The sequence below is a fragment of the Mustela lutreola genome, chromosome 5, assembly GCF_030435805.1.
Source record: "Mustela lutreola isolate mMusLut2 chromosome 5, mMusLut2.pri, whole genome shotgun sequence".
Taxonomy (NCBI): Eukaryota; Metazoa; Chordata; class Mammalia; order Carnivora; family Mustelidae; genus Mustela; species Mustela lutreola.
The window spans coordinates 75,737,343-75,752,169 of NC_081294.1; the positions used below are offsets into that span (position 1 = coordinate 75,737,343).

At 47.7% G+C, this 14,827-nt stretch overlaps 1 protein-coding gene across 7 annotated transcripts in view; it reads right to left on the reverse strand.

Annotated features, from left to right (window-relative positions):
- Positions 1-9,657: 9,657 nt before the first annotated feature.
- Positions 9,658-14,827, reverse strand: part of KLHL3 (kelch like family member 3) — a 312,385-nt gene continuing 307,215 nt past the window's right edge. For all 7 annotated transcript variants that reach the window (XM_059174657.1, XM_059174662.1, XM_059174656.1 and 4 more), the window contains one exon: positions 9,658-14,002. In XM_059174657.1, the coding sequence (XP_059030640.1) occupies positions 13,974-14,002 (29 nt within the window). In that variant the 3' untranslated portion in view covers positions 9,658-13,973. The remainder of the gene's footprint in view (positions 14,003-14,827) is intronic.

The window sequence follows — 14,827 nt, forward strand, 5'->3', positions numbered from 1 at the left end:
CCAGTCACCCTAGCTGTTGAGGATTATTATTACCCTGATTCAAAAATGAGATAACAACCTGGAAAGAGTGTATAATAATCATACAGCCAGGAGGTCGAGTGACCCAGCAGGTCCCAGGAGCCTCACTTTTCACCCCTATGTTATTCTACCCCCAGTTTTTCCCTTCCAGCCCTCTTGGCCCCCACGCCGGTCCCCAGAGCACTTTGTTTCCTCCCCTTGCAAGTTTGCTTAGGCTTTCACGCCAAGATAGGAACAACTGTTGATGCTGTCAGCCTTGACAGACAGGGATGTTATCACTTTAATAGCATTGAGGCCCTCATTGAGTCCTAAACATGAAACTTCACACGAAAGCAAAGTGACATGTGTGATCCTTCCTGGGTTCTAGAGAATCATCCCACAGTCAGCAAGTCTGAAAAGTGCCTTTGCAGGTACTGTCGCCCAGCTAAGCAACCCCCACCCACGCACCTCCTTCCAGTCTCCCCCACAGGGAGAAAAATCTACCAAAGGTAACCCAGATGCATCCCATCCCTAGCCAGGATGCATCCAAGAGGCAGCAGCTTGGGGCCTTGGAAATAGCAGGTCTGACAGGGGGAGTAGTTGGGATATACATTGAAGATAAAGTCCTTGATCTTCCATGAGCCACAAAAAGCAGCTTCACGGGAAAGCCTAGGGGAAAACAGCAGTCAAATTGCACCTCCGTCAGCCCTGACTTCAATTTATTGAAATCCATAACTCTGCTCATGTCTTCAAGAAAATGTGTTTAGGTGTGGGAGCCTTTGACGGGAAACTAAAATATTGATGAAGAGAAGTCTACACATTTTTTGATAAATAAGATGCCTTCTGATATTAGATTTTAGTACAAACAAGCAAGTATTTGCATCCCTCTCCAAAAAAAATGGATTAAAAATGAGGAGAATCTGATCATTCTGTTATTTTTTCCTGAAACTTAGAGAAAATGACCTTTGCTGAGTATTAGTAGTGGTGCGGTGTCTGCAGTCATTGGGAAGGGAGCTCCTTCAGCTTGATGCACATTTTCATACTCTGTGGTGGGTGCTGAAGATGTACTCAGACACAGTCCCTTTCATTAACTGGCTTTCAAGCCAATTAATTTTTCAGGGGCAACCAATCTGTGAATGACTGAGCACAGAATAGCATAGAATAATCATGAAGATCCTAACTTTTGACCCCAGGTGGACACAAGTTCACCCTCGTGTTCAAATTTCCACCAGCTATGGAGATACCGTCTAAGTTGTTTGAACTTTCTTTTATTTTTAAGATTGATTGATTGATTGATTGATTTCACAGAGAGAGAGAGAGAGAGAGAGGGAACACAAGCAGGGGGAGTGAGAGAAGGAGAAGCAGGCACCCCACTGAGCAGGGTGCCCAATGCAGGGCCTGATCCCAGGACTGCAGGATCATGACCTGAGCCAAAGGCAGATGCTTAACCCACTGAGCCACCCAGTTAGCCCATTGCTTAGCATTTTTGAGCTTCAGTTTGCTCATCTCAAAAGAGGGAGAATAACACCTTCCTCTTAGAGTTGTCATGAAGGTTGTGTGCTAAAGGAAAACACAGACTCCACCACTCCACCCAGAAGCCTTCTGTACTGGATGCTGCGGGAGGTAACTCAGACCCAGAGTTCCCTTGGCCTCTCTGTGGGACCCGCTAACTGCTCACAGCTGAGCCCCTCCCCAGACAAGGTTCTCTGCCTGAGGGAGCTGTCTCACTCCAGGATACATGACCTGGAGGAGGCTGGGGGTATGCATTCAAAATGACCATTTTTATGGAGTTCTAATTCACACACCCTAAAAATTCAGCCTTGTAAAGTACAATTCGGTGGATTTAGTACTTTCACAAAATTATAAAACCACCACCAGTATCTGATATCAGGACATTTCATCTCATACCCTCCAAAATACCTCACATAACCAGTGCCATGAGCAGTCATTCCCTTTTCCCCCTCCCCTCATACATTTCCAACTGTTCATCTACCTTCCATCTCTGCTGATCTTGCCAAGTCTGCATATTTCATGTAAGTGGAACCATACAATAGACGGCCTTAGTCTCTGGCTTCTTGCACTTAACACAATGCCTTCGAGGTTCTCCCTGTCCTGAGCAAGCATCAGCTGATGACTATGTAGGTTCTACATTTTGGCTATTAAGAATAATGCTACAATGAACATTTACATGCAACTTTTTGTGTAGACATATGTGTGTATGCTTAACCCACTAGGTCATACGGTAAACCTGTGTTAACTCCTTGAGAAACTGCCAGACTGTTTTCCAAAGAGGCTGCACCACTTTACATTCCCCATCCTCTCCGGTTGCCCCCTGCCACCCCGCGAGAGGCATGAGTTCCAATTTCTCTACCTCTTCCACAGTATTTGTTATTGTCTTTTTGATTTTATCCATCCTAGTGAGAATGAAGGGGTATCTCATTGTGGTTTTTGATCTACTTTTCCCTGATGGCTAATGCTGTTAAGCATCTTTTCATGTACTTACTAGCCATATGTATATCTTTTGGAAGGACTGTCTATTCAACTCCCTTGCCCATTTTTTTTTAATTGGGTTATCTTCTTATTCTTGAGTTGTAAGAACTCTCTATATATTCTGTATCCTAAATCCTTATGAGATACAGCATTTACAAATACTCTCTTCCATCTGTGGATTCTCTTTTTATTTTCTCAGTAGTATCATTTGAAGTGCAGAAGTTTTGAATTTTGATAAAGTCCAATTTACCTATTATTTGGTCAACAACTGATTTTTGCAGAGATTCAAAAGTTCATCCCCCTTGGGTCCCCTCAGGACAACACTGAGAGGCCATCCCAGCTCCAGAGTTTCCAGAGACTGGCAGAGGCCTCTGTTACAGTGCATGATAGTCTACCTTCCCCTCCCCCCACTTCATTCTGTATCCCACTCTCCTTCACGGGTGTTCCGGCTAGGAACGCTCACTGGGAAAGATTCAGCATACTTATCTCAGAGCCCCTTCTCCCTTGGGAACCAAACTTGAGGCCCTTGTGATGTGTTCCCAATGATCTCAAGAAAAAGAATTACCTCCACTCCATGGTTGCAAGTCCTGTGACATGGCTCCCACCCAGTACTCCAGCCTTATCCCTCTCTATGCCCTCCTTGTGCTCTAGGATCCAGCCACACTGAAGGACTGGGGTTTTCTCCAGAAGGCCACATTTCTAGCCTCTGGGCCTCTGCACTTGCTGTCCCTTCTTCCTCTCTCCCCAACACCTCCAACTATCCTTTCACCAGGCCAACACCCATCATCCATCCAAAGTAAGGTCTTAGCTTACCAGCATTTCCAACAGCACACTTTTCCTGACCCTATTATATGTGTCCAAAGACCTCTTAACTTACCATGGTGTATGGCGGTTCCTTCTTTACTACTTTGTCTGCACACCTCTATAGGAACCCTCCCAGGAGAGGGACCCTCTCATGTGCACCATGTCTGTAGAGCTGGCTTGGAGCCGGACATCCAAGGAGAGCTGGACACATACATAATGAATGAGTTAATATGTATGAAATACACACAAAGTACCGAAGCAGTCAGAGAAGGCAGTAGCTAACTAGAGACTGCCTCAGGAAGGGGTGCACACGGGCCCCCAGACCGACAGTGGGGGTGCTCCAGCGAGGCAGCCCCGGGGTCTGTAGTCAGCACCACGTCAAAGCCCGGCTCTGATACTCCTCCCAGCTGGGTCCACCTGAGCCTTCTTGAATACCCCCGGCTCTCCTGCCCTCACAGGATCCTGGAAACTAGCAGCCTCCCAAATCTAGGCAGGAGGTTTGTGTTTGAAGCTGCTAAAAATCAAAACACCCTTTCTGGGACATACATAAATTCTCCTCTGGTGCCCAAAGATGATTTTATGGCTTTCCTTATCAGGGCTGTGCAGAAATCGCAGGCGCAGAGGCAGACCGTTCCTTAGTTAATCATTGAAATAGGAGGCCAGGTTACATTACAATGATGGATCTGGGGCTGAAAAAATACATTCGGATGCCCTCTGTAGCCTCAGCCTTTCCTGCCTTGATCCCCTCACCTCAGATCCAGGCTGCTGTTTAAAGGCGGAGGTGAGGTCCAGATCCAGAGGAAGGCCCTGGAGGAGGCTGTTAGCTTCCCAAAGTCTGGGCTCCCTCAGGGCTGGAGTGTGATGCCTGTGTTGACCTATCTATCCTCAGAGGCTCTGGAGGAGGGCCTGGTCATGGATGGACAGGGGTTTAAATGCATGCTAACCAGGGGTTTAAATGCTTTGAAATCAGGTTCAGAGCTCTTAACCAGCACACTATGTGGTCGAATGATCCTTTGAGACAAGGTCTCCGGGCTCTCCCTCCACCTTCTCCATGCCACCCAGAGCCTCCTGGCCACGTGCAGGGAGGGCCCAGGCTCTGCAGCTCAGACAGCACCTCCTCCTGCTCTATGGTCAGGGCTTGGGCGGCAGCCGTCCCCAGCAGGGACAGACCTAGGACAGCCGCATGGCAGCCAGACTGGACACATCATTTTCCTGACCTCCTGCCGCTCTGCCAAGCCCTGGACACCACCCAGGCGGCCACCATTAAAAGTGAGGATATCCTGGAGGACAAGAGGACAAGGGAGCTGGGGAAATTGCCTCTAAGAGACCAACATCGAATCTCACCCAGCCCTGCCTCCCAGTTTGTGGCTCGGAAAGATTTGTGGCGCTGCCTGCATGGGTCACTCTTGAGATAAAGGTCATAGATCTTGCAGCTGACAGGCCTCCTCAATCAGCGCTTCAGGGAAACCTCCACAGCTGATAAATGAGCTGTCTCTTAAGCCTCAGTGACAGGCTCCTAAAGGTCTGCGTTGCTTAGGACTTCTCACTCATCCTTCAGGAGAGCCATCTGCCCCTGATGCCAATATAGCAAGGGAGACAGCTGAGGAAGTCTCCAAGAGGAGCCTTCCCAGCCCAGCTCTGCCCCAGGACCCCCACTCAAGCCCCTCAGCAGGTGCCCCAAGCAGAAGGAGCACCATTGGCCCTGGAGGGTAAGGAGCCCTGCATAAAGTTAGTGCTCAGCCAAGGTAATTTCAGGGGCAGAAGTGGGAGGACGGACAAACTGACTGGTGGAGAGGGAACTGCATGCATTTGGAGAGAGAGGGCTGATAGCTTTGAAGCCAAAGTTGCTCACTGCCTACCCAGTGTCCCCGGGCCCCTTCCTTCTCCCAGGTACAACTCCTGAGTTCGTTTGGAACAGCAATGAGTCCAGTTAAAAGCCTTCACCTCCTCTGACTCCCCTGCAGCTGAGGGCCCTGCAGGAAACCTAAGTTGTATTCTACTAGGGATTTCTAGAAAGGGTTCTCTTTCCCATTACAGGCACTGTCCTTTGTACTGTTCTCTTCCCTCTTTTTCGTGCCTTTGTACAGATGCGGCAATTGCTACAGAGCATCTCTCTTGCAACCTTTAAGGGATGGAAGATTAGAAAGATAGGGGGACCTCGGATCGCAGTGACAGCATGGATCTGCTGTACCAATCCTGGATTGCTTACCTGGGGACTCACGGCCCTGTGAGCACCATAACCCATTCTCTGGGTAAGCCGCGGGTGTCATTCTGCGGTCTCGTGGAGCCAAACAATCTGGGTGATGGAGTCCAAGCTCTGATTCTGGGAATCTGAGCAAGCTGCTTAACCTCTGTCTAGCTTGTTTCCCCATCTGTATAATGGGAATGATGAGAGTAAGAACCACTACCGCGAATACCTCACCCACGGAGTGTTCCACACGCACCGGCCCACACTAAGAAAGTGCCCATGATATACCCCAGGTAGAGGCATACTGCTCAAAGTAACACCTGCCTTGGCTACCTCACTGGGCTTTTTTGAGAAACAAAAAATTCCATGAAATTCCTTAGTAATATAGTAAAATGGTTACACCTGTTACTAATTCCCCATTCCCGGGACTTCACGGCGTCAAAGCTAGGAAGATTCTGTACTCCTGCCGCAGAAAGTCAACTCAGGAGACGTGGCCCCATCCCCCCCCCCCCCCCCCCCGGAGGGAAGGAGGAAACAAAGAAGCCCATTAATGGCTCCTTCTGCATCGCTGCACCTCATGGCCTCCTTCAGAAATTAAAATTAATAAAATAATAAATATAAATAATAAATAATAAAATAAAATTAATAAAATTAATAAACCCCAGGTGTCCCTGTGCCCAGACGGGAAACAAGGACAGAGAGCACGTCTCTCTCCTTGGGTCTCCCTTGCCTCCGCCCACACTTCTGGCTCATGGAGGCCTGTGTGCAGTCAGGATCCTCCCAGCGCTGTCACTGCAGGAGACTGGGGCTCTTATTTAAGAATCTGCTCTGTCCAGCCCAGCCTCCCCAGGGTCGAGAGGGTCTGCCTTCCATATTTTAGGGCCTCCTCAAGGAATCTTCTCCACAAACTCACAAAAGTGGTGTTAGCATCCATATTTTACAGGTGGAGACAAGGACGCCAAGGGTTCGAGCCTGACTCAAAGCCACGGCATCAGCTTACCTGAGGTCAGGTGAGGACTCGCGTCCCCTGATGAATGCTTCTGGTCTGAGCCGCTGGGCTGACCTGTCTTCTGTCACTTTAAGAAGCAATGGCCTCTCTCTCCACCTCCCTCGGGGTCTCTGCATCTGTTTTTCTGTAGGAGTGGTCTCTCGTCTGGCTGTGTGTATCTGTGTGTGAGCACGTGTGTGCATCTTTCTCATTTTGTTTGTCTCCCTCTGTTTCTGTCTCATTCCCTGTCTCTGGGTCTCTTGCTTAGTGAAAAACTCACACTTCTTTCCCCAGGTCTCTGGAATCTGTCCCCCACTCTCTGGAGGCCCATGTGTCTCTCCCCTCTCAAACCCCAGCCCCCACTAACACCCCAGACTGAACCAGCTGGTTTCCACCACTTGAACCCTCCTCACATGTCTTTCTTCTTTTACTGTAAATACTTAGCACCAACCGAGTACTAGGCACAGGGCATACAGACAGAGTCAAGCAGGCCGTGTCCCCCTGGGATCTCAAAATACACTTTTCCAAATGTAGGGAAGGATGTGGCCAAGAGGCTCCCACTTGTCCCTTGGGTCTCTCTAGCCTGGAGAGGAGCCTGACCTCTCTGAGCTGTCTGCCTGTCACCTGGAACAGGACAGAACCAATGACATCCTCAGGGATCCTGGGACAGTCCAGTTTGTTCACCAGAGGGGAACCCCTATCCCCGAGCATATGGATTTGAGAATTGCCGCTGAACCAAGTCCCAGTAGGAGACTCTCACCCTGCCATATGGTGAAGCCCAGCTGAACTGGTCATTTGACTCTTGGGATCGGACTCCTGGTGACCACAGTTACTCAAGAGGAGGAGCCAGGAAAGGGGCAAGGCAGAGCAGCCAATAGGAAACATCCAGCCTCCAAAAAAACCGTAATGCCACCTCCCACAGAGGTTGTCGCAGGGATTAAAGATCAAGTTCTAAAGCACTTAGCAGGGTGTGTGGTATTCAAATGTGCCTCCTGCTGCTATCACCACAGCAACAAATAGGCTTATTTACCACTGATAAGAAGGTGGGGACAGCATTGGTCCAAAGGGCAAGGCAAGTTGGGCTTCAGTACTTTTCCTGAGCCATTCTTGCACTTCCCAGGGACTCCTAGGTGCTTCTTAGCACCCCCTCCTCCCCCTTGTGATCTCCTCAAGGATGCAGCAACAGATGCCTAAAGACAGGACTCCAGAGTGCAGCCAATACCCTGGCTCCATCCCTTGGCAGCTCTACTACCTTACACAAGTTATTAACCTCTGTGCATTTCATATTTTCGTCTATAAAAGATAACAGTAACTCAGAAGCCCATGATGAGCATTAAAGGCATTGACAGAGGTAGAGCACTTCAAAAAGTGCTTGGCACGTGGCACATACTCAGTAAATGTTACCTAACATTATTTCACATATGTTGCTGTTTTATAAACAGACATTTAAAAGTTGTACATATTTAACAAAATAAAACTAATATTTGTATGGGTAATAATAAAAACAACATCTGTAAAACCAATAGGTCTTACCAAAAAAAAAAACTTCTAAAAATTGATTTTTTATTTTTTATTTACAGGTAGATCTCGGTTTCCTCTGCTCTGTGTGTGAACCAGCACACCCACCTGGCAATCACTGGACGGACACCCACACTACCAAACAACTACTGGAGGGACGGGCCTCTCTGGGCCTCACTGATCGTCTTGGGGGGTCTGACACTGTGCTGAAGCCAGGGAACAGAGACCTTGGGATACAGACCCTGTCCAGCGGATCTTAAAGAAAAAAGAAAGTTTATTTGATTTATTTATTTATTTTTTAGATGTTGGCTATTTTATTATGAAAATAAGATGGGCATCCTCTGAGAAATCCTCTGGCTACCCGACTGAGAACATCACTACTGATTGTCATTTCTGATCCATCTAAGTAGGATAACCATTCTCTTCTCTCCCACTGTTTTGGTTTTTTTAAATTGTATTTTTTTCAGTGTTCCATGATTCATTGTTTATGTACCACACCCAGTGCCCCATGAAATACGTGCCCTCCTTAATACCCATCACCAGGTTCACCCATCTCCCACCCCCTCCCCTCTAAAATCCTCAGTTTTTTTCTTGGAGTCCACAGTCTCTCATGGTTCATCTTCCCCTCCGATTTCCCCCACTTTACTTTTCCTTTCCTTCTTCTAATGTCCTCCATGTTATTCCTTATGCTCCACAAGTAAGTGAAACCATTGGATAATTGACCTTCTCTGCTTGACTTATTTCTCTCAACATAATCTCCTCCAATCCCATCCATGTTGATACAAAACTTGGGTATTCATCCTTTCTGATGGAGGCATAATACTCCATTGTACATATGGACCACATCTTTATCCATTCATCTGTTGAAGGGCATCTCCGCTCTTTCTATGGTTTGGCCAGAGTGGACATTGCTGCTATGAACACTGGGGTACACACAGCCCTTCTTTTCACTACATCCGTATCTTTGGGGTAAATACCCAGTAGTGCAATTGCAGGGCCATAGGGTAGCTTTATTTTTAAGAAAAAAGAAATTTTAATCTGAAGATAACGTGGGAATAAGACAAAGTAGAGAACCTGGACTATGGAAATAAAAGACTGAGAAAGGTTTTCACAGTTTAGCTTTTATTAACATTAAGTATGGGAAACTTGTGGGGCGCCTGGGTGGCTCAGTGGATTAAGCCGCTGCCTTCGGCTCAGGTCATGATCTCAGGGTCCTGGGATCGAGTCCCGCATCGGGCTCTCTGCTCAGCAGGGAGCCTGCTTCCCTCTCTCTCTCTGCCTGCCTCTCTACCTGCTGTGATCTCTCTCTCTGTCAAATAAATAAATAAAATCTTTAAAAAAAAAAAAAAAAAAAAAAAAAAAAAAAGTATGGGAAACTTGAACTTGATTCCTGTTGAAATCATCCATTTGAGGAACAGTTTCTTCGACTATCGCTGTAACTGATGGAGCCTGGGACAAGTGTTTGTTTGCTGGATAGATGGGCTCTAACATCCAAGCAGAGAATAGGAGATCAAGGACCTGACCGAAGCTGTGTGTTCACAGGGCATCAGTGATCAAGTCAGGTCGCCTATGGACAACCACATGAACAGAGCACCCACACAGACATACACATTCAGTGTCTTGAGTCTTCTTTCAAAATATTTTATACATCATATACAAATTAAACAAAAAATCCAACAAGTGTCCTTTATTGCCACTGAAAAACAGGGGAGAATGATTTTCAATCTCATAGCCGTAGGCAAGAACATAGTACTAGGGCGATTTGTTTCTCCAGATGCCACCGTCACATGCCTTCCTCCCTTGGCTAATGCCATACCCATGAGTCACTCAGCCCCATGACAAAGGCTGTGCAGGGGCTATGAGGTGGTGGTTATCCACTAGAGAAGTCTCTTCCCTTCCCAAATGTCGAAAATGCTGCTGGCTCACCTGCTCGGTCACACGGCACACACAGCACAGCTAAACACGAGGGGCTTAGGACTCTAAACAGTGCAAACACTTAAAAAAAAAAAATTCTAACCTCTTTGCCTCTCCACACAAACAAAGCTTTAAAAACTCCAGCTAACTGGAATATGAGTTTGCTCAACCTCCCAACCTGATCCAACAAGGTGCAAACAGGGAGCATGGAGGCAATTGAAATGGCACCTGTCCCAATAATAATAAAAATAAAAGACCTGTTTAATGAGGCTAATGGCAGATAAATACATAAAATAAAGCCTGGAGTGCAGACACAGCTCAGGAAGAAAGTTTTAGGTATACTGTGAGCATCTATAAAGCACAAGTTTAACACATTCTTAACGATCGCGAGGAGTAAGCCCTCTTCTAAAGTTCATAGAGGAGATGCTTCCAAAAGGGATATCCTCCAGCAACAAAGGCCTTTAGCTGGTGGAAGCTTTGGAAGAATGAGGGGCAGAAGAGAATGAGAACTGGTTTGCCAGATCTAGGAAACTCCTGGGAGTAGGCACTGCAGGGCAACCCTTTCTCGAGTGCCTCCATGCCACTGCATGCCAGGCTCAGCACCAGGCAGTGAGAGCCACCAGGAGATGGGCCAACCAGCCTCCCCTCTGCAAAGAGCCTACTCCAAAAACAAAGTGGCCAGGCAACATAGTTGGGGAATTGCTGAGTCAGGCTAAACATTAGTCCCTAAGCAATTCCAGAAACACCAGGGATTGTGCTTTCCAGCAATCTCCCTTGAATATGGCATCAGAAAGAAGACTCAAAGTCAGAAAGATTCATCTATCTGGAAGAACTAAAAAAAAAAAAAAAAAAATCAGTTTCTGGAGGGTGACAAGCAGACAGAAAATAGCTACAGGCATGAACTAGGAGATGGAATGACTTACGGAACACAACACTTCATTATCATGGATAATAAAAATCAATTCAGATATCCTAAAAAATGATCTTATAAAAATATCTACATTAAAAGTTTAGCCTGAATGCTATAGCTTCAGTTTTATAAAAAGGCAATCTTTGAAAGGCTCTGGCTCAGGAATATACAAATATTACACAACAGATATCAAAGTAACACCGCTCAAAAGCATGTTAGGGGATATTGCAACTGGTTTGTCGTGAAACAGAATTAAGTATTCTTATTGCATAGAAGAAAATGAGGTCAGTTTCATTTGCATAATACTGCAACTTTTTAGAAGGAGAGATGCCATTAGGTACTGAGGAAAAGGAACTTTGGAATTCAGAGTCTGACTTCTGTGATGTCCAAATCAGTATCCAAGCGGCATCTAAGCAGCTTCTAACCTTGGGCCGCAATTCCATTTCATCACCGTGATCAGCTTTCAGATACACCTCCCCGCAAAGCTGCATGCACAAGCAGCTGCGGCCACCAAATTGGGGGGGGGGCGGTGAGGGGTTCACCTACCACGTGACCAACACAGACCTGAAATCAAGTGGGCTGTGTTCACTGTGGAGAGAGAATCGTACCTAGTGATAGAAAGATAGCAGGTTTTAAATGGCATCTGTGGGCAGCAAGAGCCGAATGGCTTTTTGGTGGTGACGTACCAGTGCTGGAGTCCCTGTGAGAAAGGACATGTGAGGATGAGGTGACCATGGCCTCAGCAATACTACCAGCAGCGAGCAGTGCTTCCTGGCAGGTGGAACCAATAGCAAACATCCCAAGAGCAGAAACCATGGCCAGCGTGCTCTCAGGGAAGGGACTCGCTCTGGGCAGATTAAAAACAAGAACCTCCCCCACATGTGCATCAAATCTAGCTCCTAGGTGTTGGGAAAAGGGGTGGGAAGTTCACCTTTCATCTGAAATCAGGAGCTGTGTGAACAGCACATGAGGGACCCCATCCCCCAGCCTCATCCCCACCAGGAACCAAAACCGAGTCCCAAATCCTCCTCAGGCCAGGAAGAAAAACGTTTGCAACAAAAAGCTCATTTTGTCAGCCTCGGAGCCCAGCACAGCTCTGAAGCCACAGTCATCTCCAGTGCCAAGTGAGAGCACAGCACCCAAATGAAGGCATGCCTTGATTCCTTTGGAGACATTTCCTCCAGGCCCAACAAAGCTGGATATTCCAGCCTCTTCCAGATGCCTTGATGCTAAGAATTCCGGATGCCTTGGTGCTGCCCTCCAAATGTCTCACTGACATAACATCTGCTCAACAACAGAAGTCGTTTCTTCTTCAAGAGAGTTGAGTGTTTAGTGCACAAAAAATACACAGTAAATACACAGAAAGGCCAGCTAGCTAGGGAGGCTACTGGCTTTCTAACTGCAGCCGGGAGCTGGAGGGGATGCCAGGCTCCTGCAGGATCTGCTTGGAAGTAGCCCAGTTAGATCAGAAGTCCCACATCAGGTTTCATAACGCCCTTTGACTCCTGTAAGTGGACCCCAAAATCAGGGAGCATTAAAGCCCAGCCCTGATGATGTCAGAGTACTCAAGACACAAGACCTTCCCTCCTTATGCCACAAATTCCAACATAAGTGACTTGCAAGGTGAGGAACAGATTCACCTTTCTTCCTTCCTGCTTTCCTCCTTCCTTTCTTTCCTCTTTCTTTCTTTCTTTAATGAAGATCATTCCTCAAATACCCACCACCCCCTCCAGATGTTTGACGTTCTATCATTAATAATTTCTACCAGTGAATTAGCAAAGCTCTCACCAAGCTCCTCTTTTAAAATGCAAGTATCCCTGAGAGAGATCACACATCCTGGGCATTTACCACCATCTCCTCCCTCTCAGGAGAAACGAGGAGGAAGAGAGTATTCTGAGGGTACAGGCCCTGGAACAGGGGGAGAGCACAAGGAAAGGAAGACGAGGACCTCAGACAGACTTGACCATCGCCATCTAGTGCTGAGGCCCAGCCCCAGCTGGTATGCTCCCTTGAGGTCATCCACAGCCATCTAGATCATATAGGACCCCTAAGGCAGGGGCAAAACTATCTCTGGGTTTGGAGGCAGGGTGACCTTTTATTTATTCTCCAAACCAGGACACTTCTGAGAGTAAAATGGGCTGCTAGGAAGAATTAAGCATGGATAGTAAGTATAGATGGGGACTGTCCCATCCCAGGAAAACCCAGAAGTAGGATCCTCTCTGAGACCATTTTTGGCAGGAACTGCCTTGCCACTTTGGTTTGTTGTTTTGTTTTAGTTGTTCGTGTGTATATATATGTGGGTGTACATTTTTTTTTCTCCAGTGTGATACTCAGGACTTCTCCAAAGAGCTAGTTTTCCCAATTGAAGAGACACAAAATCTCCCAAGCCTGGCATCCACAACCTCAAGGACCAGTGGTCCAAGGACCAGATGGTTCTCATCTGCTTCCTGAAGGAAAGCCCAAGGAAGAGCACCCAGTGGAGGGGCTGGGGACCCCAACTGTTCCCAGTTCTCGCACACAGAAGACACACCGGAGATTCAAGAATGCCCAGCTCTTCTGCAGACCATGCCAGGAGTCAAAGTCAGTCTGTGGGCATGGTCAAAGCAACGCCCCCATCACTAGTCATTTTCTGGACATTCCTGGCCTGTCTACCCAGACCTCCAGAGGTCAGCAGCTTTAGGAATCTCGGGCTTCCCACAGGGCAAATCCGGAAGAGAGGTTTCTGTGATTTGATTTTTAGCACAGAAGGATCAGTAGTAAAGAAATCCAGTAGATTGTCACACATCCCCCAACTTCGTGAAACATCATGTTCCACACACACATGCACGTGCGTGCGTGCGGACACACACACACACACACACACACACACACACACATTGTCCCCAGGTTCTTGGGTGTTCATGTAGAAACACACAAAAAAGCCCCCAGGTGCTGCCTGGAGCTTTAGGAACCCACTGCTCAGGGAGGAGTCCCGAACACTTCAGGGGAGCAGGAGGCAATCACCAGTCTCCACGCCGGACGCCACTCGGCCACTTTGGAGGAGGGCATGTCTTGCTCCACTGCGGACTCCGGCGGCGAGTGGCACCGACAGTCATGGCGGCGCTCTTCTGAAGCACAGGCAGCACCCTTCCCCTGCCTCTACCTCCTGGCCGTGGGCCTGAGGGTCACAAGGGCTTGTGAATCACAGCAACACCTATGATGAAAGGGAAAGAAAATGAGCACCTCCGCTTCTTCAAAGGTATTCAGAGAACCAAGGGATTCATGGGTCTGAACCATCCTAAAGCCCCAGTCAAGGGGAAGGGGCATGTCTGTATCCAAGCCCCGGAGGGCCTGAGGACTCAGGCTGCCCATAGTGGGCTCTTTCCCACTCTTATGGCTAAGGCCCGGCAAGACACCTGAACCTGCACGCACAGGCCTTCAGCACCACAGCTAGTGGGCTCCCCTAGCATCATCACATGAACATGGTTCCTATCTCAAGGAGTTCTTTTCCAAGACCAGAACTCAATCTCACGACACTCCGCACTGTCACGGGGGACCCAGAGGCAGCTCTTTGGTTCTACCTCTCCATCACTGTAAGACAATTAACAAGGATTCATGCCTACTTTTACAAGATACTGAAATGAACTAGAAAGAACAGGGAACTGACTTCAAGCAAGTAAGAAAAACTGCATGCCGGTCCTAGCTTGGCCACCAGTCCAGCTGCAGAAAGGCCTTAGGCAAGACCACTGACCTCTTGAGGCTCAGCTCCCATGCTGTGTGATGTCACCTGATGGAAAGACCCTTCCCGTGCTAAACACTGTGCTTGGAACAACAGTCCAGACAATGTCTGTCTCCACAATGACTTTAACCAAAGTGAACTACACTCCATGGTTAACTTATGAATCCACAGATGATCCTAGAATGCCTCCGTGGCAAATACCATAGGTGGATTCAGCCAACCTCCCCTCTACTTGCTGTTCACGATGGCAGAGACAGCATATGACTGACTCAGCTTCCCAGACTGCCTGGCAGCTGGCAG